Below are 22,433 nucleotides of genomic sequence, written 5' to 3' on the forward strand. Positions count from 1 at the left end.
CAATGTTTTAATATACACATTTCCATATAGCTTTCTCCCATTTTTAATTAACTCAATACCAAACATCCTCCCCCAAAGAATACCCAAAGTTATAAAATAAGAAAGGTAAAAGAAATAAAAGTATACTGGGTATGGTATATATTCATATACATACATACGTACGTACATACATACATACATACATACATACAGTTGTACATAGAAATACTTTGTATTAGTCCCGAGTCACGTATAGATAATATTGTTACATCATTACCTATTTGGCAGCTAAGCTAATTTAATTTAGCCAAGAATGTGGTATTTCTATTTGCAGCCCTGAAGCGGTTCAGAAATGTGGGTGGGCTTTTTTACCATTGGCAGAAAATCTTGTTTCGTTCACAACTCAGCTCCTTAGCATTAGCAGATACAGTGTTCTGTTCTCAGATTTTTAATGGAAGAAGGTAGCTTGATGGAATCTACGGTCCTCTTTCACAGCAACATCTCAGATTTATTATCCATGTAAATAGATACATGCCACCAATTCCACTTTAAAATACAGTCAGGATTTATGGACATTTGACGTCCAGTTTTAAATAATAAGGCACTAAGTCATGATTTCAAATCATTCTTAAATCCCACCAGCCCCTGCACTGCAAGCTTTTGACTACTTTTTGGGTTATTTCCTGGAAAAAAAGAACCCAAATTCCTAAGTACTGGCCAACTGTGTCTCTTACTTGCCTTATTAGAAGTCCTTAATAGAGGAAAATAAGTATTTTCCTTGTTTGAGGGAACGAAGACAACTGAGCTGGCAACAAATTGTTAACTCTAACTGAATTTAGTCTAGAATATCAAAGACATCTATAAAAATCCACCTTGATAAGAAAATAATATGTGCATCAAAGCATTGTTGCAGAAATGGCAATTATATAATTTGCATCAGCTGCATAGACATATTGTCATCCCCCTTCCCAAGTAGTCCTACTGAAAAAGAGAAGCAGTAGCTAAAGAAGAAAAATAGTAGAAGCTCTTCCTTTTATTGGAAAAAGAAGGCTGACCATTGTGGGGTAGGTCCTAGGAAAACAAATAGAAAATGACAAAAGGTGTGAATCCTAATCTGAAAGAAAGTGATATTGTGGGTTTCTCATCACTAAATTTGAAGAAATTAAGGATCCCTTAAGAGAACTAATGAAAGTTTGTCAGCATACATTAAGCAATAACATAGATACTGGCACTGATTTATTTCTAATAAAGAGGAACCTAATTGACAAAGTTATTCTACAAAGGATGCCGCAGTTACTTTGAAATATCTGGCGGCCAGATTGTCGGAAGAGCGGATAAATTAAAGTGATATGGGGTGCATATTATGAAAAAAATGTTTTGTACCCTTCATTGTATGAAACCTCCAGTCTTGTGCACATCAAACAAAAAAGAAATTATAGACTGGGAATGCTCTGAAACACATTGAAGTAGAAATAAATAGAGAGAAAAAGAATGAAGCTAGGGGCAAGTCTTTTGGGAAAATAATTCCTTTGCAGAAAATGGTACCGTAGTTCCAAATATGAGCTTTGAAATGACCCAGTTAAATTGGGCATTTTTATTTATTAGGCATCAGTTAAAGAGATGAGTGCTTTTTGTCAGTCTTGTCCTATGGGTGAGGTGGTTAGGAAAAATAGCCATAAACCTTTATCAGTTATTAGTCAACCTATTTGTTTTATTTGATGGTGAGGAGTGAATGCAGTTGACACATTAGTGGTCAGCTGATTTAACTGGGTGGTGATGATGTTCTAAGACACAGGTATCAAACTTGCCGTGTCACGTGACTTGTCACGACGTATTGTGACTTTTTTTGCATTGCCGGAGCTGGGGTGGGCATGGTCTCCGCATGATGCAACTGGCCTGCGGACTGGCAGTTTGACACCCCTGTTCTAAGAAGACAAGCGCAGTGACACAAAACCCCGATCTCCTGAGTCCCACTAGATGACATGCTTTAGTACAGTGATGGCGAACCTTTTAGAAACCAAGTGCCCAAAAACCACCTTGCCCATGCTCCGCCCCGCCTCTCCTGCCCGTAGGGCCAGCCACCACCTCCATGGCCCACCACAGCAGTTCGCCCAGGGGACCCAACAGCGTCATGGCGGCCATGCCCTCTGTCCGCGCCCAGCAGCATCATCTGTACGCAATGGGGCAGTCTTGTCCCCGCTGCCTGGCTGCCATGTCCTTGGCTGCGCTGCTCTGCGCAGGCTGCGCCTGGGGCAACTCTCCAGTGAGGCTGCTGGTGAGGGGGCCACAGGGGGTGGCGGGGCTGGGGCGATGGTGTGCGTGCCCACAGAGAGGGCTCTGAGTGCCGCCTCTGGCACCCGTGCCATAGGTTCGCCACCACTGCTTTAGTAGGTGGACCTAAAGTATGCTCCTCCTGCCAGACCTGATGGAGCAGGTGGAGAGAATTGGGGAAAAAAAGCAGTCTCTCAAACAACCCTGACCCAGGCCATGAAGGGCTTTAAGGTGACAAACAACACTTTGAATTGCAATCAGAGCCTAATTGGGAGCCCATATAGCTTGAAAAGCAAAGGAGTAAGCCAGTTCTTCCCATTCCAGAACCCCTGCAATCACCGGGACAGAATGTATACAACAACATTGGCCAGATTGGGAATCATCCCATACTGATGATGCCATTGAATGACTTTACCCAGTGGTTAAATGTTAAAGTTAAATAGGAATATGGAGAGCACCAAGCATCCTGGGTTCAATCCCTGTCAACTCTAACTGAAACCAACCTTGGTTCTGAAGATGTTACCTAGTCTGGTAGTGAAATGTCTGCAAGCAAACAACCCAACTCAGAGAGCACCAAGGATTCTACCTTGGAGGAAACCAACACCGATACAAAACTGTGCCAAGTCCCAACCCCTGAAGTTATTCCAGAAAGATATCAATGGTTGAAAGGTCAAGAAAAGCAATGATGGATGCACTATCCCATTCCACTAGAGACCTTACACAGTAACAGTCATTGCCTTTTCAGTCCCACGTCTAGGCCTGAAACATGGCTACAAAGGGTTCAAATAACCTGCTTCCCCTAAGGCTCCCTGATGCTTACAGTAACCATCTTCTCAACAATTTCTTTAGAAAGGAAATACTGGAGACTGAATGAAACTTGTTCAAAACAATGGGGTCTATAGAGTAGAGGGACATATTACTGGTACCTCCCCAAAGTTACCAGAAAAGAGATAAGATTTATGTTGACTGTAGATAAATCTTGTTCCTTTTTTTCGCTCTCATTCCTTTTTTTGCCTGCTACTAGTGTTAAAATCTCATGTGCAAATCTTTTTCACCTGCCATTGGTCCCAAATCCTTAATTATGGATTGAGTATCTAAATTTACCAAGATAATTGTACACACACACCCCATTTGGTGAGCAAAAAAGCACAAGATAACTGAAAAAATGGATGTAATGAATTGATTCACACAATTCACTGGTTGGCATAAAAGGAGAAGAGTTGACTTTTCACTAGATTTCACTAGATATCCAGAGGAAGCAGCTATACAAGCCAATCACAGGAGCTACCTTGCTAAGACTTTATTCTGGTTAAAGCAAGTACAGACAATGATGGCAGAAACTGTATGCAAAAGCATACGTATTTCAGCTATGCCTGAGCTTGCTTGCAATAAGTTCCACATAGCAACAGCCCAAAGCAGCAAGTGGAAGCATTATTCGGTCATGATCAAAAGCTATAAACATTGCATGTAGGTTGTCAACCAGTCCAGGTTTAGATTGACAAATTGGAAAGTAAGAGTTTGAAGACCTCAGATGCAAAGTCCAGAGAGGGCAATTGTTCCCAATACATCTTATTGGGTAACAATCGTTAAGGCTGGGAATAGATTTGCTAGACAAGAAAGTACTGTACATAGAGTACTTTTGCTCTGCTTGCTGTAGAATATGATGTGCCCGAGGGCTGGGCAGTACCTCAGCTCTTGGTTCTCATCATCCGACTGTGGGAGCAACTGCTCTTGATGATTACCAACCAGATCAGTCTCGGGTTCATGATTGCTCTCCTTGCTGTCAAAATCTTCTGAATTAGTAAAGGCCATAATAGTAATTTTGACATCTGCAGGAGCTCTGGTGGGGAGCATTAGGGCAGGATTTTTTTTCAGCTTGATTTTTGATGTGCAGTTATTTCAGATTGTTGGAATAACTTCCTGTCAAAGTACAGTATGTGAAAATGGTGGCATCATTCAATTAAAAATCACAGCATACTGTCTACAAACTAATGGCTTAAGAGAAGATGTAACGGAAGTTTAAAAATAGAATAAAAACTTAACTGTTCTTTCATCACAGTTAGAAAACCCAAATACTAGGATGCAAAGTTACAATCATTTCTGTTCGCCTACCTCAGGGGTAGGCAACCTTGGCTCTTTTATGACTCATGGACTTCAGGAATGGCTGGCTCAGGAATTCTGGGAGTTGAAGTCCACGAGTCATAAAAGAGCCAAGGTTGCCTACCCCTGGCCTAACTTATAGTACTTCAAGAAACCCACACTTTTTTATTATTATAAAATAATAAATTTTTTATTAATAAAAAAAATAAAAATAAAAAAAGAAACCCACACTTTTCACATTTTGAACTAATATTTGGTAGGAAAATTGTAGATTCTCACTAGAGTTTCACTGGGAGATATGGGAGGACAAAGAGAAATGTGCAAGAGCGATCTGGCATATTGTAAAAATCACAGAAATTTTAGAGGCAGTGATGAGGTCGTTAGAGCAAAACCTGACCAGATCACAAGCTTCCCAGATACATTGGTATGTACTTGCTATGCATTGGGTGAAATCAGGTATACGTGGAAAACTTTGGTGAGCACTGAATTCAAGCTCTTACATATGGTACTCATATTTTAATGTTGTATATTTATACAGTGTGACATTGAATATCCTTGCAAATGATTTTCAGAATTTATTACCTTACAAAACACATTTTGCTTGTTTTATTTGCATTACTGATGTTGCTGTGTTTTCTTACCTTAGTGTTGGAATACAGATGCTATTCACTAAAGTAATAAAGTAAATTATCATGTATGGATATAATAACAATAAAATAGTGACTACTCAGCGAAGAATTTTTAAACCTTTATTATTTCACTTAAGGAGTCAGTTTGGTGTAGTGGTTAAGGCATCATAGAAAGTAGAAGATATGAATTCTAGTCCCACCTCCTAAGGCACAAAACCAGTTGAGTGACCTTGGGCCAGTCACTCACCCTCAGTCCTAGGAAGCAGGCAAGAGCAAACCCGTCTGAAGAACCTCGGCAAAGAAACTCAGGAACTTGTCTAGCCAGTTATCAGGAGTCAAGACTGACTCAAAGGTCTTTTTTTTTACAAACCCCCCCCCAAAAAACTAAATTCATATAAATTATGAAGATTCCCATACATTTTATGAGGATTTCATGACACTGCCTAAAGACCTAACCAATAGTTATGTGTACAGCAGATCAATTATGTAGCTAAAAGATTTTAGAGTTGACATTGGCCCTACAACCATAAAGTATTCTAGATTTTCTGGAATCCCTGCAATGTGTTTCTTAAATTGGCCTATCTCGAAGGGCTGACAAATCTTGAATTCTGTATGCAACTGCAATTAAACTGACCTTGAAAGAAAAATATGAAGAACCCAGCCAGTTGCTCTAAGTTTATTAGAGTTTGTAATAAAGAAAGAAATATATAGATACAGAAAATATTGTAACTTCATTTCTTCTGAGTTGGGCTTAATCTTCTGAGAAGAAATGAATTGGCTGCTCATTAATTAGAATAAGGAACTCCATGCGTGCAGCAGATCAGAAACTTGCCTACGTACCAAAGGGAGCTTGTAATTATCTCGTGAAAGTAATAAAATATATATAGAAAAATGCAAGAAGCTTTATATTGCTCAGGCTTAAAGAAAGGGAGGGTGTATTTTTTTTAAAACTATACTCTCTTGCTTGGTTTAATAACTAGTGCCCTTGCTAATTCAGCTTTTAGACACTTGAAGGTAAAGATAAGTAATAATATATTCCTAAAGACAGCATTCCTAGGCATGTTTACTAGGAAATTTTTCAGAACTTGGATTTAATACACATGAAAAGCTTTGGATTACTGGAAACTTGTTTCCAGACATAGGAAGCAAATAAAATTTAGGTCCCTATTTAGGTTGAATTGTTTTGAAGCTTGATGCAGATTAGGAAAAAAGAACTTCAGCATTTAGCTGTAGAACATCTTTTTACACTTACCATCTTTTTAATACAATAGCTTGTAGCTAAAAAGAAAAAGAAAAATGGATGGTTAACATGATAGATAGATGGATGGATGGATGGATAGATAGATAGATAGATAGATAGATAGATAGATAGATAGATAGATAGATAGATAGATAGATAGATAGATAGATAGATAGGCAGGCAGGCAGGCAGGCAGGCAGGCAGGCAGGCAGGCAGACAGACAGATATACAGAGAGAGAAAGAGAGAGATAAATCTTTATTATCATTTTTTACTGTGGGACACAATGGCACACATTAAAAATGAATTTAGTTGCTTGCTCTTAAATGTACACATACATAACACACATTTAAACATACTATATACAACATATGTATAGACCTATACCCTTACATATAAGTAACATATAAATATTAATCACTGTCCATCTTGAATACATAACAGAAGGAGGAAGCTTTAGAGTTCACAAGGTGAACTCCATTAAGGAATTGTACTTGCATTTAGTAACTAAGGAAAAAAGTAAGGTATTTTTAGAAAAAGAAAAATTGGTTTCTTGTTATCAGGTCTAAATTTAGACAAATCAGTGTATAATGTACTTTATTTCTTGTTAAGTGATTCTTCTCTGGAAGTATATTCTAAAGTGCATACAGTAATATAGTATGGAAAGTTTCAATGAGTAAGCAAAAGCATTGGATCTTTTCTTTCCTTAGGCAGAAAAACTAAGTGGCTGTGTTAATTGAATTTGTTTACAAATAACAACTCTATTTATAGTATAATATATCAGATTGTTTTGGAAGGAATCAATATGTGCTAAATAATTTTCTTCCATATCATTGTCTTGAATGACACAAAGATGAACAGGAGTAGAGATTCATTGTTCACCAGATACAGCTCCTTAAACACCATTAGCTAATCAGCATACCTCATTCACTCCACATTTATTTTGAAATATATGTTTTATACCATGTCTTATTTTATAGCCATGGTAACTTCAGATGTGGTTGTTAATTAAATAACCTATAACCAATTTTTTAAAAAGCAAGAATCTTGGCTTTTTACCATACCATCAAAGTGTCAGTTTTGCTTAAGGCAGTTTTTCTGTCCTGAATAGATGAGAATAGGCAGTGTACCAGCAGTATTTCAGATTGCTCAGGCTTGTGGAAGCATTTTTAAGAACAACATCTTTTGTGAGTTTTGTTGTGTTTGTTGGCATCCTTCCCTTTTCTCTTCTGGAATGCTCTGCCTGATTCCATGCCACCTTAAAATAATTTATTCTCTGTGTCTTGTTGCTACATTTATATGCTTGTGTGCAGGCTTGTGTTCACACATTGCAGTAAACCTGAGTTTGTGATTTATGAACTAAACCAAAATTGGCTAGGTTCTCACAAAACTGAATGCTAGTTTAACTGATTTTAATTTAAAATTACCGGGTGGGGGGGACATATTATGAGATTGAGGTACATTTTTAAATAATAAAGCTCTACCCTCATCCTTTCATATGTGATTACTACATAAAATGGCAACGTTTTATTTGGTGCTCTGCAGATTACGCTCAAAATTAAGCAGAAACTCACCATCCCACTGGATCGTGTTTTTCTGTTGTTGTTGTTGTTGTTTTTAATGTAGTGGCCTGTCCAGAAATACTTTCAAAGAGATGCTGTAATTCAGGTGGACCCGGAAGTCAGCCGATTTCATTTCGAATCTTTGCGGGACCGCTCCGAACCCAGACTCGAAGCAAAGTTTGGGGTTTTGTGGGATTAGTTTCGTAATCTGCGTTTTATAGCGCGACTGCGAAGCCGCTTTCTCCTCACGGTCCTCCCCACCCACCTTTCGGCTGGCTTTGACTCTTCGAGGCGCCTGTACCCAAATAACCTTTTTCCCGCCAGTTTCTGCGGACATTTTTTCCCTTCCCAGAATTCGTCCCGCCCTCCATCCGTCCCACCTGTGCCAGGTAGAGAGGCAGCGGCAGCAGCTGCAGATACCGCAGGCGAAGGCGGGCCTCGCTCCGTCGGGCGGGTGCGGCTGGCTGCTCTACGGTTGGCGCCTTCCTGGGAGCCCGGCCTTGGCGCTCTTTTTCTCAGGAGTTGCCTGCGGACTGAAGGTCGCTTGGAGGCGGTCATCGAACTCGCGGCTGGGACTGTGGGAGGAAGAGCTGCTTAGTGAGTACCCACAAGGGAGTAGCCGGCCAGCGGAGAAAGGAGCGGGGATGGGGAAGGGTCGTTGCGGTCGGCCCCGTCAGGGAGGGAGAAGTTGCCGAGAAATCCGGGGAGATGAGAGAGCAATCTGTCCTTCGGTCTTCCCCGAGTATAGGGAAAGGCTGGGTGGAGGGCCGTGAGCCTGTGCTGGTCGAGGAGACGCGCCTGCCCGCCCCGTTTCTCCCTCGGAGGCGAGGCCACTGCGACAGATGCGCAGGGCTGGAAGGAAGCGGGGAGAGGCTGGTTGAAGCCAGCGAGTTGAATGACCGCTTTGGCTCAGTCGCGGCACCGCTAGCTCTGGCTTGAACTTGGGGAGAGGTGTTTTCACCGCAGCACTCTTGTAGTTTAGGAAGCACGTGGAAGAAGCTGGACAAGGGGTTCCGGCTCTTTCTCTTATTGTTGCAAGGATGCTTCCATCGAGGCAGAATTGTGCATTCCCACGAGTTGGTTTCACAAACACGCTGAAGTGCATTTTGTTCATTAATCCAGGCATTCATTCGTTCCATTTTTTTTCATAGCTGTCCACCTCAATCCAATTTGGTTTGTTTGTGTGGCAGTGTGTTGTGGCACCCAGTCAAATCTGTGACTGTAAGATACCGATTGGAGAAGTTCAAAGAGGACCTAATCAACATTAGCAGCCTTAGTGACTTAGAATAAATAGATTTTACTCCAGTTCTTGTTTTTATTTTTGTGTTTGGCTGTATATAATTACCAATGCCCAATTTCAGCCTAATTTCTTTGGGTATGTGTTAAGCCATTAACTACATGGACTTAGTTTGTACGGCACAATAATCTAATGCATGTGTGCTTAATTTATGGCTTAGTGAGCAATGCAAATACATCTTAAAAGTAAAAGATGATTTGAAAATTACCACATGCACTAACATGACCCAAATAATGTCTACTAAACATGCTTATTAAAAATGTCACAACTGTACAAACATGAGAAAAATCTGTTGCCCTGTGTTTTGCTGAAAGTTCAAAAAGATATTTGTTCTTAATAGAATAACATTTTAGAGACCTTTTTAAGTAAGCAATTTAGACTATTTAGAAGTAAACTTTTTAAACTGGGGTAGGGTTGGGAATGGTATTTAATCTGATATCAAAGAACTGGATTGTTAAAAAGTAGAGTTTGCTTTGAATTAAAGTCACCTTCTGCAAACTGTAAGGACATGTCCACGTGGTTTTCTTATCAACTGCACAGAAATGGTTTGCCATTGCTACCTTGTGTGATATTTTCTGACTTCTCAGTATGATTTGCAGACCTAGGAAATTCTGGTGCACTCCCACTAAAGTACAGAACTATTCCAAACCTATTTTAAGGTCCACTTAAGTTGGCTAGGTGCTTCCATCTGCTTTGATTTCCCAACAAGATTTCACTTAATGCACTTAATGCATTTTACAAAATACAATATTTTATATGTTAAAGTGCCATTTTCAAAGAAGGTTCTAGCATTCAACAAATACTTCAGATATAGTTTCTTAATTATTTTGAACAAATGTTTAATAAGAAAGTTTTGATCATTATACAATCTCACTTCCTTTCTTTCTTTCCATTTTTTTCTAGTCTAAAACCCGCTCTTCAGAGTCTTCGAAGGAAGAAAAAAAGAAGCCGGTTTTGGGAAAGTTTGGACATTTTTTTACTACAGGGAAGAGAAAAAATCCCAAGAATACACAGGAATCTTCTTTAAACCCAAGTATAAAAAGTATAAGGCCAGAATCTCCTCATAAGAATTTAGCCCCATTGGCATCCATAGAAATAGAGGACCTAAATGATCTATCTAAAAGTGAGGAATCTCTTACTGATTCGATTTACGAGCAGAATCAATCAAACACCCAGAATACTATTGACAATTCAGAAGATTATCTTTACAATAGGGATCTGACACCTTTATATAATGACATTGTTTCAGAATGGAACACTAAAGGGATTTCTTCTGGCAGTGAATGGTCACTTGATTGGCATAGTAGTAATGAAACCATAAAAGATACATTGTTTGATAGCAATCTTACACTTGAGACACTGGAAGGAGAGAACGAACTTGTCACTGATACAGACACGACTCCAGATTTCTTTAAAAGTTTATCTACTCTGTCTGATGAAAATCTAGAACAAATCGAATTAAACCACAAGGAATTAGTGGAGCCTCTTACGTTTGCAGAATCAGAATATGCAGACTCAAAAGATGGATCATTTTTTGTGGAACCTGAGCAAAATGAGCATCCCCAACCTTCTAGAATATTGACATTGGATATTTTTCTTCGTAGAGCTGAACAACAAAATCTGAATAAACCAGTAGCTGTTGTATTAGACGACGATTGTAGCAGCACAGACATAATGGATAAAAAATCTGCAATTAGGAAATCTGGAAAGAGGAGAAAATCTCAGAGCTCCAGTGATGTGCCAAATGGGGATAGAAATGCAAGTGAGAATACTGTGAAAGAGGAGCCGTTTTTTGATGGTACTCCTTCTGATATGGTTCCAGAAAAAATAAGCACTTCTGAAAGAAAACTTAGGCCTTGTCAACAGATTATATCTCCTACGAATAATAATGATATAAGGTCTGGAAGTAATCATAAGGGTTTTGAGAAGTGCAAGCAGCAGAGCCCGGCCTCATCCCCGTATAAAAAGAAATCCTTAAAAAAGAATCAGTCTGATGCAGGTCCTCCTTCACCCATAGGCATAAAAAGTCCTGGAAAAAATCTTTCCACCAAAAGACAGAGTGACGGTGTAATGGATAGTAATTCAACATCCAAATGTATTTCAGTAGAGGAATTGCCTTCTGATGAAAACATTGTAGTTCCTCCTTTAGGCATTGTGAGCAGTAGCAGCACTTTGTCACCACCTGAAGAGAAGACAGAATCTCAAGATTTGCATTCTGTCAGAAGTTCTGATGGCAAGGTTATATTGCCGCTTGACAAGCATAAAAATAATGAGGTAGAAGGCAATGGAAGACAAATTTCTTCTGATTTGGATGAAGCAAAGCCAAGGAATATATGCCTTGATGTTTCCAGAACAGTCACAACAAAAATTAGCCTGTAAGTAGTTTAATGTTTTACATAGGATGAAATGAAATATTCATTATTTATTTATCTGCCATGCACGTCACCTATCTTTCAATAAGCTGGGATTTTAACTGCTAAATATCTGCCTTTATGCATGGACTCTACTTGTTTGAATGTAAGTGAATATAATATACTTTAATTGTCAGAAAGAAACTCCAGCATTATAATTACTAATACTTGCTAGAACATATATAGCTGATGTCAATTAGAATATTTTCATCTTTCATTCTTTCCTCTAGCCATTGATAGAATAAATCCCAAGTTTGGTGATATTCTGTTTCTTTATCTTTCAGTCTCATGGTTAATCTGTCCACATTCAAATATTTTTCTGATTAGTTCTTCCTCCTGTGGTAATCCTTCATTTTTCCAATATTGTGCAAAAATTATTCTTGCTGCCATTGTGACATGCAAAACCAAATCTAGGCTTTGTTTATTAATCTTTTCTGGCATTATATGTAATAAGAAAAGTTCAGGTTTAAAATCAAAATGTTCTCCCAACATTTTTTCTAACCAGGCATGTATCTTTTTCCAATAGACCTTAGCTTTACCACATATCCACCAAATATGATAATGAGTGCCTGAGTTACAGTTAGGAACTGAATATGTATTAGCGTTTTTATACCCAGACAGTGCGTTGGTTGAAAAATTAATATATTTATGTAAGAGAAAATTAACAAAATCTTTATTAAAAAAATAGAATATTTTCATCTTGTTCACTTTCATTAATGAAGCGCATAGTAGTGCTTTCCATTTTTTATTCTTGGACTTGTCTCTTATTACAGCCAGCACCAAGCTATAACAATATTTTGCTAAATATAGGTAGTCTTTACTTACAACCATTCATTTAGTGACTGTTCAAAGTTGAAACAGCACTGAAAAAGTGACTTATGACTGTTTTTCACACTTATGATCATTGCAGCATCCCCATGGTCACGTGATCAGAATTCAGGTGCTTGGCAACTGGTTTATGTTTATGAAGGTTGCAATGTTCCAGGATCATGTGATCCCTTTTTGCAATCTGTTGACAAGCAAAGTCAAAGGAGAAGGCAGATTCACTTAACAACCGCGTTACTAACTTAACAACTGCATGGATTCACTTAACTGTGGCAAGAAAGGTCATATAATGGGGCAAAACTCAATTAACAATTGTCTCGCTTAGCAACAGAAATGTTGGACTCAATTGTGGCTGTAAGTTGAGGACAACCTATATATTAAAATATCATCGAAAATCTTTTAGGAGTAGGAGAAATTTCTTTATGCCTTTTGCAATGAATGGTTGTCTTAACCATCATTACTCATTTAAATTTATTCCTGGAGTTGTTTTTTGTTTCTTTTAATAAAAACGTTAGTGGAGCTAATTGGAGACGGTTAATGTTTCCCTGACTTCTCCCTCTCTAAAACTTCCCCTTCCCTCCATCCACTGAAGAGACAATTACATCTAGAGGTCCTCTGCCTTTCTCCCCATTGCCATTATCCTCTCTGTCCCAGCTGCAAGCTATAGTAAAGTTCCTTTCTATAAAACCAGAACAACAATATTGGGGCAACAGTGGTGTCAGTTGGATCTTGTCGTTGATTAAAGATAGCAGAATTTCTGAAATAGTTGGCAGAAACCTAGTTGGACAGTTACAATCTTGTTTCTCTTTGTATTAAGCATATTGTAGTTTGAATACAGAGTGTACCTGTATGGTTTCCAATCTATCATTACAAGTTAGTGTTTTTTCAGGCTCAAGAACAACTTGTCTCTATGTCAGATGATTTAATAGAATTCTGTACTTGGAGAAGAATTTTAGTGCCAATTTGTAGGTAAATGGTCCAGGTTCATATGCAGATTTTACACATAATAAACGTATATGTGAACCAATTGCCCAAGCAACTGCACAGATTCTAATTAGTCAGTTCATAAATTACAGATGAAACTTTGCCACGTGGACTTTTATCTTGAAAGATAAATTTCAAGTGATCCTGCTGCGGATGAACTGAATTGCAGAGTGATGGATTTTGTTAATAAATAATGTTGTAAGCTCATTTTCTGTTATGTATAGTACATTTGGAATAACATAATGTTCTGAAGCAATGTTCATGATAACAAAAAAACAAAAATTGAGATGGCTTCCCTGAACAATGTTTTAAAAACATAGGTTTTGTGGCCATATTAATTTACATGAGATCTCTTCAAGATAGGATAAGTGAATCCATGACATTTTTTCAGGTACAGTTGTATGATTTGTAAGAGAAGAATGCACCCACCTATCCCTCCAGGTTTAAACTGCATCTGAAAGTACATTTAACTTCGCAAACTAAAGATGTTTTATTTGGAATCCATATACAGATTTTGAAAAGTAAAATATATTACAGTTTAAATTTGATTTAGGAGGGAAAGAGGAAGCATAGCTGCTCTTTAAAAAAACATATACGATATCTGTGTACTCTGATATGATGATCTGCAATAATAGATTAGGTGCGGTCATCACATTTAATTAATAAATTAATTATCTTTGGAGTCCTACCTATAAACTTTGCTCACAAAACCTATAAGTATAATGTTATATAGAAATTGAAAATTAAATTTGTGCAGGATACAAAGAATTAATGATAGCATTATAAATTGGTCCCATAATTTATATGCTTAATTAATTTTGGTTTTGTATATTCTGTGAACCTGGGAAGACAATTACAGTACTACTATATATAAACTGACATACAGTATCTTGTATCTCTGGTATTAAGCATTTAAAATAGGCGAATCTAGCTACTCTTCTTAACAGGGGTATATACCCAAAATAGTATTATATTAAAACTTCAATCCAAATTGGTTTCTCAGAAAGGCTAACAGAATGGAGAAGCATGAGCTGTTTCTATTAATAAATACCAGTGTCCGATAACCAGCATACAATTCTAGATATTTCCCAAAATGTAGATTTCTTGTTTTTTTTTCTGTTATTGTATTTCTTCCTTGATAGATCCAAATATTTGTCTGGAAGCAAAATAGTAACCTTGAATCCCATGCTAAATTTGATTTCTTTTATTTGAATTCAAATTAATATAGTTAATATTCCAATTTGCTTAATACTTTTCTTTTGCTGCATTCAAAATTACAGTTTGGTAGTTTGTTATGTAAAAGATTTGTGGCTAACCCATCAGTTTGGTCCATATTTACATTTCATATACAAATATATAAAATAAGCTTCTTTAAACATACTGATACTTCTTAGCACTTAATTACAAAATTGCACCATAAATTAGGACTGTGCAAAGTATTAAAAAAAATATTTCATAAAGTATGCTGGTGTGAAGAAAACCTTCTTTCAAAGCATTGGGGTCTCCATGACCTTCAAACTTCAAAAGTTTTCCAAGGTTATCTTCACATGTATTTGCATGCATAGCAGCCTTATTTTGTCAGCAGTTCCAGGTGAAATATTGTCAGGGCATGTACATACATGCAACCTGAAAAATGTCTTGAAGAAAGTATGTGGAGCTTTCCAGGAGATGTGACCACTTCATCAATATAAGAAGGGATGTTTTATTTGTGCTGACACACATTGTGAAGCTTTCCTTTGAATACTTTATATAGCCATAGTATACATCTAAATCCATTTACATTGAATTTAAGTTCATTGAAATTGAACTAAATGTGTATAACACACTTGGAATTGCAAATATATTTTCTTGGACTAAAACTGGCAGCACTTCTGAGTAAGGATATTAGGATAGACAAAAAGCAGCCATGCTTTGAAATAAATTATGTTGAAATCAATGGAATGTACGTCTATGTAAATATGCTTGACAGGAAGATATTAGTGTCATTTTTCATGATCCTCGGGTGAGCAATCATCTGCAATCAGTTTGCATTACTTTCCAGTTCTGACACATCCATTGATATAGTTTGCAGCAAAGACTAAGAATTACTGCTGTAGGCACTGTGTGTTCTGTTGCACCTTAAACTGTTCAAGAATTGGTTTCCTTCCCTTTGCTCCCTTAGAATAAAACAAAGCATTAACTTCAACATCTTTCAAGGGATTGCCTGTTTTTTTATAATTTTTTTTAACCATTGTTCCTCAAATTTGACATCCCATTCTAACTCTTCGAAGTTAATAACACTAATTCCAAGATATTCCCTTTAGGAATTTATAAAAATTGTAAGTATGAAGGACTTAAGCATTTCCCATTTAATTGCTTACAAATTAATTTTTGAACTGGGTTATGCTTCCTTATTCTTATGAAGAGAAGAAAAACATTGGTATCACTTTTTTTAAAAATATTAATTACATTGCAAAATTGTAGATGGTGTTCCAGAGAAAGTGGTCATTTTCAGCTTACTTTTTAAAAACCCCTTTGGTTCTGAATTAGTAAATGAACATAATGGTTTGATTTAGTTTACATATCTCATCTACTTCAGGTCTATCTAGACTAGAAACTTTTTGTCTCTTCTGCTCAGTGAACACAATAATATGAATTTAATGAGTCATAGCAATATGCAAAAGCACCTGAATCCTCAATTCTTTGCTTCTTTAATAAGCCTTGGTATTTAAAGGACGAAGTGAAATAAGATAATATAAAGCTTTTTAAGAGGGCAAAATAAAGGTTAGATATTTTTGAATAAATGTCAAATGTGTGTGTGTGTGTATATATATATAATTTATGGTAGTTTTCTAAAACAATCAGATCTCAAATTCAATTCACACTCAGCTCTCTCTTATAGTGTATTTGTGGGGGGGGGGGCATCCATACACTCACATACATATGCATGCCAGTAGCATTATCAAGAAATAAAATATATGATCAAAAATTGATTTTAAAAAAATGCAAAGAGAGAGAGAGAACTTTTCAAAGTGAAAATGGAGAACATATTTGGACTTCATGACTTCACAGAAAGAAAAAGTGAAAGTCTCCAATAGTAAATGTAAAATTTTATGCACTAAAGTTTATGACTTAACATTAAAAGAGAAGGAATCAATAAGTTGCTAAGAAACCAATGTTCCTGCGTTAACTTATATGGCTTAAAAAATTACGTTTCTTTGTATGGCTTTTTCTGATGCTATATTTAAAATTTTGTCACAAGTTCACTTAGAATTAGTTTCATTTTACAATTCCTTTGAATTATTAAAGCAGTGGTTCTCAACCTTTCTAATGCCGTGACCCCATAATACAGTTCCCCGTGTTGTGGTAACCCCCAATTACTTATACATCACCAGGTGCCAGGGGCGTGGCCAAAGAAAAGGGGAAAAAAATGGCAGACAGCCTTGTTTGGCGATCCCCGTGAAATGGTCGTTCGACCCCAAATGGGGTCCCGACCCACAGGTTGAGAACCACTGTATTAGAGTATTATTTTATACATTTTTATACATATTAAATTCAGTGACTCAGTGGGAAATACTTCTTAGGAGACTTATTTAGGATTCTGTTTTTAGAAAACAAGATTATAATTCTACCATTAATAGGAAGTATGTCAGTGCAATATGTAGTACAAGTTGGTATGTGTTTATTTGGAAATACAGTAATTCCTAAACATAGGCATAACTGCTCCATAAACTAAATTTAGAAGAAAATTCTCCTTGAAGTAAATATTATTAAAATATTTTATTACTTTTTATTATTTTATTTTTACAGGCCAGCTAAACCAAAGAATGTTGAACTAAACCTTAAAGCTTCGAAAAGCCTGGAAAATATGCAAAATGAGCAAGATTCTACAGATAAAGTTAAAATTAACTTCAATATTGCCAATAAAATATCGATGTTTGAAAGCAGACAAAATAATCAAAATCAATCTGCTGATGCTCCTGCTTCAAAAAGAGGTTCCGTATCAAATACATTTGTTGGCAGAGCGAAGTTGAAGTTTGGAAGACAGCCAACTGAAAGTGAACAGACTAACAGAGGAACAAATAAAGGAAACCATCGTCAGAAATTACTGCAAAATGGTACAAAAGTAAAAGAAATCTCTTCAGACGTAAACATTAAGTCACAGGGAACGATTGAGGCAAACGTTACATGTGAGGATGCTAGAAAAAATGAAGAACTTGGAAAAGTTGTTAAATCTCAAGTCAATGAGAATGACAAAGTAGAGGGTAATGAAGTGAATGATTTCACTTCTACAAAAATTGATACAGAATTAGTCAAGGTCAAAGACCTAGATAATGTTTCATCTATATTGCAGAATGAAGAAACAGAAGCAAATAATTGGAGCATGAATGCCACTTCCTTATGTTCTGAAAGTGAAGAGACATTTTCCTTGAGCTCAGATCATTATTTACCCAATAATAACGATAAATCTTTGCTGCAATCTGATCTGACACCCCAAAAATCAGAATTAAACCAGATTGAAAATAAAGACCAAAAGGTGATTAATACAGTTTCGGAAGACAACCAAGAATTTGAACACAGCAACAGTGGGCAAGAAAATCAAAGCAGTGGTTGTAATGTTTCTGAAGGCAGCAGAACTGATGGCGTTTGTGACTCTCCTTCAGATATGGCCAGGTTTACAGAAACACTTAAAAATCTAGACAGTTCTGTTTGTGTACCTCAGAAAAAGAAAAAGCAGAAACTTCCAAAGCCTCCTGCCCCACATTTTGCAATGCCTCCAATTCACGAGGACAATTTAGAGAAAATATTTGACCCTAATATATTTACTGTGGGATTGGGAATAAAGAGAGATAGATCACAAGATCTAACTCCATCTGCCCAGTTAAAATTGCAAAGCTTAGAGACTGAGGCTAGGATTAAACCCAAGCGGGCCTCTGCTGAAAACAGCCTTTTTCTCCAGTCCCTGAAGTTACCCGGTAGAGCAGATTCAGCTCTCATGCAGGAAATGTGTGGGAAAGAGAGCAAGGACAATACAGACGGTGACATCAAGAGATCTCGACTTGAAAACAGCACCATTTTCTCCAGTCTGCTAGCTCCCGTAACTAAAGAAAAAATGTTTACCCCATCTGTAACCACTGTAAACACAATCACAACATCTTTTGCATCTCAGAAGAGTGCCACTTCTCCAGGAATACCTCCTCTAATATTTGATTTAACTCAGAAATCCGAGGTAATGGTTTTATAACTGTGCATGTTATCTGGAATACATTTTATCTGAAATATATTTTATGTGCCATGTTATTGTACGTTATTTTATACATGTATGTTATCTGAAATATATGTTACCTGAAATATATTTCACCTGCAGCCAATCATTGGTTTTATTTTCTGTTTAGCCTCTTTCAGGTTTCAAAGTGCCAAACTATATGGATAAATATTTACAAACCGATGATGCAAAAAAAGAAAGAATTTTACAAATGCCAAATTTTGGAAGCCTTGAAAACAGTTTTTCAAACTGGTTGAAACCTGGTCAGTGTGACTCAAATGAATTCATAGCTATTGAGGTGGGTTGAATGCAATCTATCTAGAAATTTTGAAAAATTTCTGCATAGTGAAGTGAATTTTTGACTTCATGTTTTTATTCTTTCACTTCAGTGAAGTACAGTCGTTTTGAATTTTTAAAAGCAAAACTGAGTTGCTATAAGAATATTGAAAATGACAATTTGGATTGATAAACGGTTTTTCCTTCATTAAACATTCATCTGAAAATGTCATTGCCATTTTCTTGGTATCAAAAAAATCTGGTTTAGCAGTATAGTGTGATTATGCATATCACAATAAAATATCCTAACCTACTCAGGACTGTCATTCTGGGGGGAAAGGTCTTGATAAATTTTTGCTAATCCGTCTGAGAAAAAATGATACTGCCAAGAACAGCTAAAATTGTACCTATACATGGTTAAAAATAAAATATAAGACAAATGTGCAATTATTTATTTATAGATTAGACAGAAGCACAGGTATAATGGGAGCTACTTTGACAATAGTACTGATAAGAAAGATCCTGAAATAATAGTTGACAATAAAGAGAATTATCTGATTGCAAAAAAACAAATAAATGCAGTTTTCAACTACATATGGAAGTTATTTACACTGAAAGCAATGTTGCATAGTCCTACTTTATTTTGGGTAGGACACTATACGAGGATGTAGAGAAATCACAGGTTCAGAGCAAAGCAACAAAGATAATCTATGAGGAGAGACTTAGGGAACAAGGAATGGTTATCCTTGAGAAAAGAAAACTAGTGCATAGGAGGGAGGAACTATTTGATAGTACTATTCAAATATGTGAAGGGTTATGAAACAGAAGGAAGTCAGTACTTACTTTCTATTACCTCAGAGTGCAGAAGTTGGATAATAGATTTAAATTAGAACAGGAATCTCCAACCTTGGCAATTTTAAGACTTGTGGAATTCTGGGAGCTGAAGTGCACAAATCTTAAAGTTGTCAAGGTTGGAGACCCCTGAATTAGAAGATCCATTCTGACTGAATGTTAGAAAAGATTTTCTCACCGTAAGGAGAGTTCAGCTGAGAGTTGTGTTCTGTTTTATTTTAATATTTTAATTTTTGTTCTGATCTGTGACCATACAAAAAAATTGAAGTGAATTGGAGTCAACATAGAAGCAAGAGTGTGTTCTTCATCATTGAATGTGTTCAAGTGGAGATTAGATACCCATTTTTTTCAGGCATGTTTTCATTCATTTTCCTGTACTGCATAGGGGATTGATCTAAACGGCCCCTTCCAAAGCTGCAGTTTTGTGCCTGAATACCAAGATGGAAGATGTCAATATTGTGTCCCTTCCAAGCGAGCTTGGTTCTAGTACCTAGAATCTGACTAACCCTAAAGACAGCCAACAAGCTAAGTCTCTGATGTTGATGTCTAGGATTCAGATTCATCCTGGCATAGACAGATCTTCCAAGTGACTTGGATTCAGTCTGCTACCTGCCTATCAGGCCAAGCCCAAGAACAGCATAGAACAATCCAGCCAAAGTTCAGTTCTTTATTTACTTACACCCAATAGACAGAATCTTGCCAGACTAAATGAATACTACTCTCACCCTAATGGATGTATTCTGATAGATACTAGGGAGTGGCTATCCTAACTCACTATCTTTGATCCAGTTCTGGGCAGTGTTCACTCTTCTCTCTCTCTCTCTCTCTCTCTCTCTCTCACACACACACACACACACACACACACACCTTGGAATGTGTTTCCTCCTCCCTGGGAAATGGCCATTTCACTGTAGTTCAACACACCACCTCCCCTTTCAAAGGCACATCCATCACACTACTTTCCCTTTTAATAGGACTTTGAATTAAACCAGAAAATGGCACAATAATCTGTTTAATTGGCACAGATTAGAATAATATATCCCAATAGTATAAGCCCAGCAATTGCTTAGGGATATGTGTATGAGTGTCTATACATATATGTTGCTCAGGTAGTTAAGATGAGATCCATATTCTCTAAATAAATATAATAGCTTAGACTGGTAAAAGATACTAGTGGCCATAGTGCTGTCACCTGTGCTTTCCATAAGTACTGTCAAGTCCAGAAAAAAATCTGCCTCATGAATTTGAACTTCCATTCCACAATTATCTATATTAATCAATTATTGCACATACCAACCTTTGACAGCAACCTCCCTGACAGTAATAATCACAATCTAATTCCATATCTTTAATCAATATTTAGGACGTATTTAGAAATTATTTTAACTTATAATACATTAAATTAAAAAAGGTCTTTGTACTGATTTTCAGACGTTTTACCCTATCTTCACTGTCCTAACTGTTCCACACAGTGTAGTCAATGGGATGAACTGCATTAATATAAAAAAAATTACTTGCACAGAATAACAGAAGAGATACAGCACATTTAGCTAATAAAGATGTATTCTTAGGGCATAGTTCTCTTTTAACCCTCTGATCAGTCTTGGAAACTTTCAGGAAAAATAGGCCTTTATGGGTAAATTGACATGTTCAGTATACATATCTGCATCTGATCAATGTTTTGTAGGAACAACTTGTCTGATGCGGGAACAGTTATATTTTCAAATATGTAAATTAGGAATAAATCCATGTTAGGTAGGAAGGTTTATTCCATCCTATTGAGAAATGCTAACAATTTTTAAATGTACTGAATGTGAATTTCAGAGGTGAATCCTATGGTCACTGAAATAATCCCAGAGCACATATGTTGTTTTCTGGTATCTTCCAAGGCTAACAACTCTGTGTAAGTTTCTGTACAAGAAACAATCAGTACAAAATCGCCCAGCTCATAGTGGGCTTCTTTTCATTGAGAAATCCCAATCTTGAAAAGCTCCAAAGTTAGGCTTATTGGGAATCAGGCTTGTACATGCCAGGAAGCTCAGAGGATCCCAGCATTCTTTAACACTAAAAATATTTTATAAATAATTCTAAATTTAAGAAAAATTTTAGATCAATTTTTCAGGTGGTCCCAAATATTTCTTTGCACTGCATGAGAAGATATGTTACATACCCATTCCCTCCCAACAAATTATAGCATAGAAAAAGACAAACATCCATACCATGAGTGTCTCCATACTCATGTGTACCAAAGCAGTTTGGATTTGCTGCGGTGCTATGAGGCTGGAGCTCTGAGCTCAGGGTTAGACTGCTGTGAAAATAGAACATATCAATTTCATGCTTGATTTCTTACAGTTTATTCCCCTTTGCTTTCCATAGGCATTTTCAGGGAAAAAACAGAATAAAATTAATCCTAGACCTGGAAAGGTAAGACAACTTTCCTTCATTAATGCTTGTGTTTTATTGTAATTTTCTTGTTGGATTAAATGAGACTGAATTTCTTTTAAAAAAATACAGATCATGATTTACAATAAACCAGATGCTTCCGAAAGTAGTTTTGAAGTTTTTCATGATGTGTTGGATTGCACCTCTTGGAAATTGTCGCCTGTGATTTTAATTAAAGTCATCCGAGGATGGTAAGAACAGAGGTCTCCGGTCTCTTACTTATTTCCTTGAGTTGTGTATCCTGCCATATTGCTGCCTATTCCCTTTCTATGTAAAAGTGGCTTTCTTTATTTCTTCAGCAAATTTTCTGGTTGGCTTCATG

The 22,433-nt window shown here is 36.8% G+C and overlaps 1 protein-coding gene across 1 annotated transcript in view; it reads left to right on the top strand.

Moving 5' to 3' along the window:
- The window catches only part of CRYBG1 (crystallin beta-gamma domain containing 1), a 116,484-nt gene that overhangs the window by 62,527 nt on the left and 31,524 nt on the right, over nt 1–22,433 (top strand). The window contains exons 3-7 of the mRNA XM_039351101.1: nt 9,980–11,451; nt 17,086–18,505; nt 18,672–18,839; nt 22,046–22,093; nt 22,184–22,302. Coding sequence (XP_039207035.1) covers nt 9,980–11,451; nt 17,086–18,505; nt 18,672–18,839; nt 22,046–22,093; nt 22,184–22,302 — 3,227 coding nt within the window. The remainder of the gene's footprint in view (nt 1–9,979; nt 11,452–17,085; nt 18,506–18,671; nt 18,840–22,045; nt 22,094–22,183; nt 22,303–22,433) is intronic.

This window comes from Crotalus tigris, unplaced genomic scaffold (genome assembly GCF_016545835.1).
Source record: "Crotalus tigris isolate CLP2741 ecotype Arizona unplaced genomic scaffold, ASM1654583v1 scf7180000018371.15429387391:27106975, whole genome shotgun sequence".
In the NCBI taxonomy this organism is placed as follows: domain Eukaryota; kingdom Metazoa; phylum Chordata; class Lepidosauria; order Squamata; family Viperidae; genus Crotalus; species Crotalus tigris.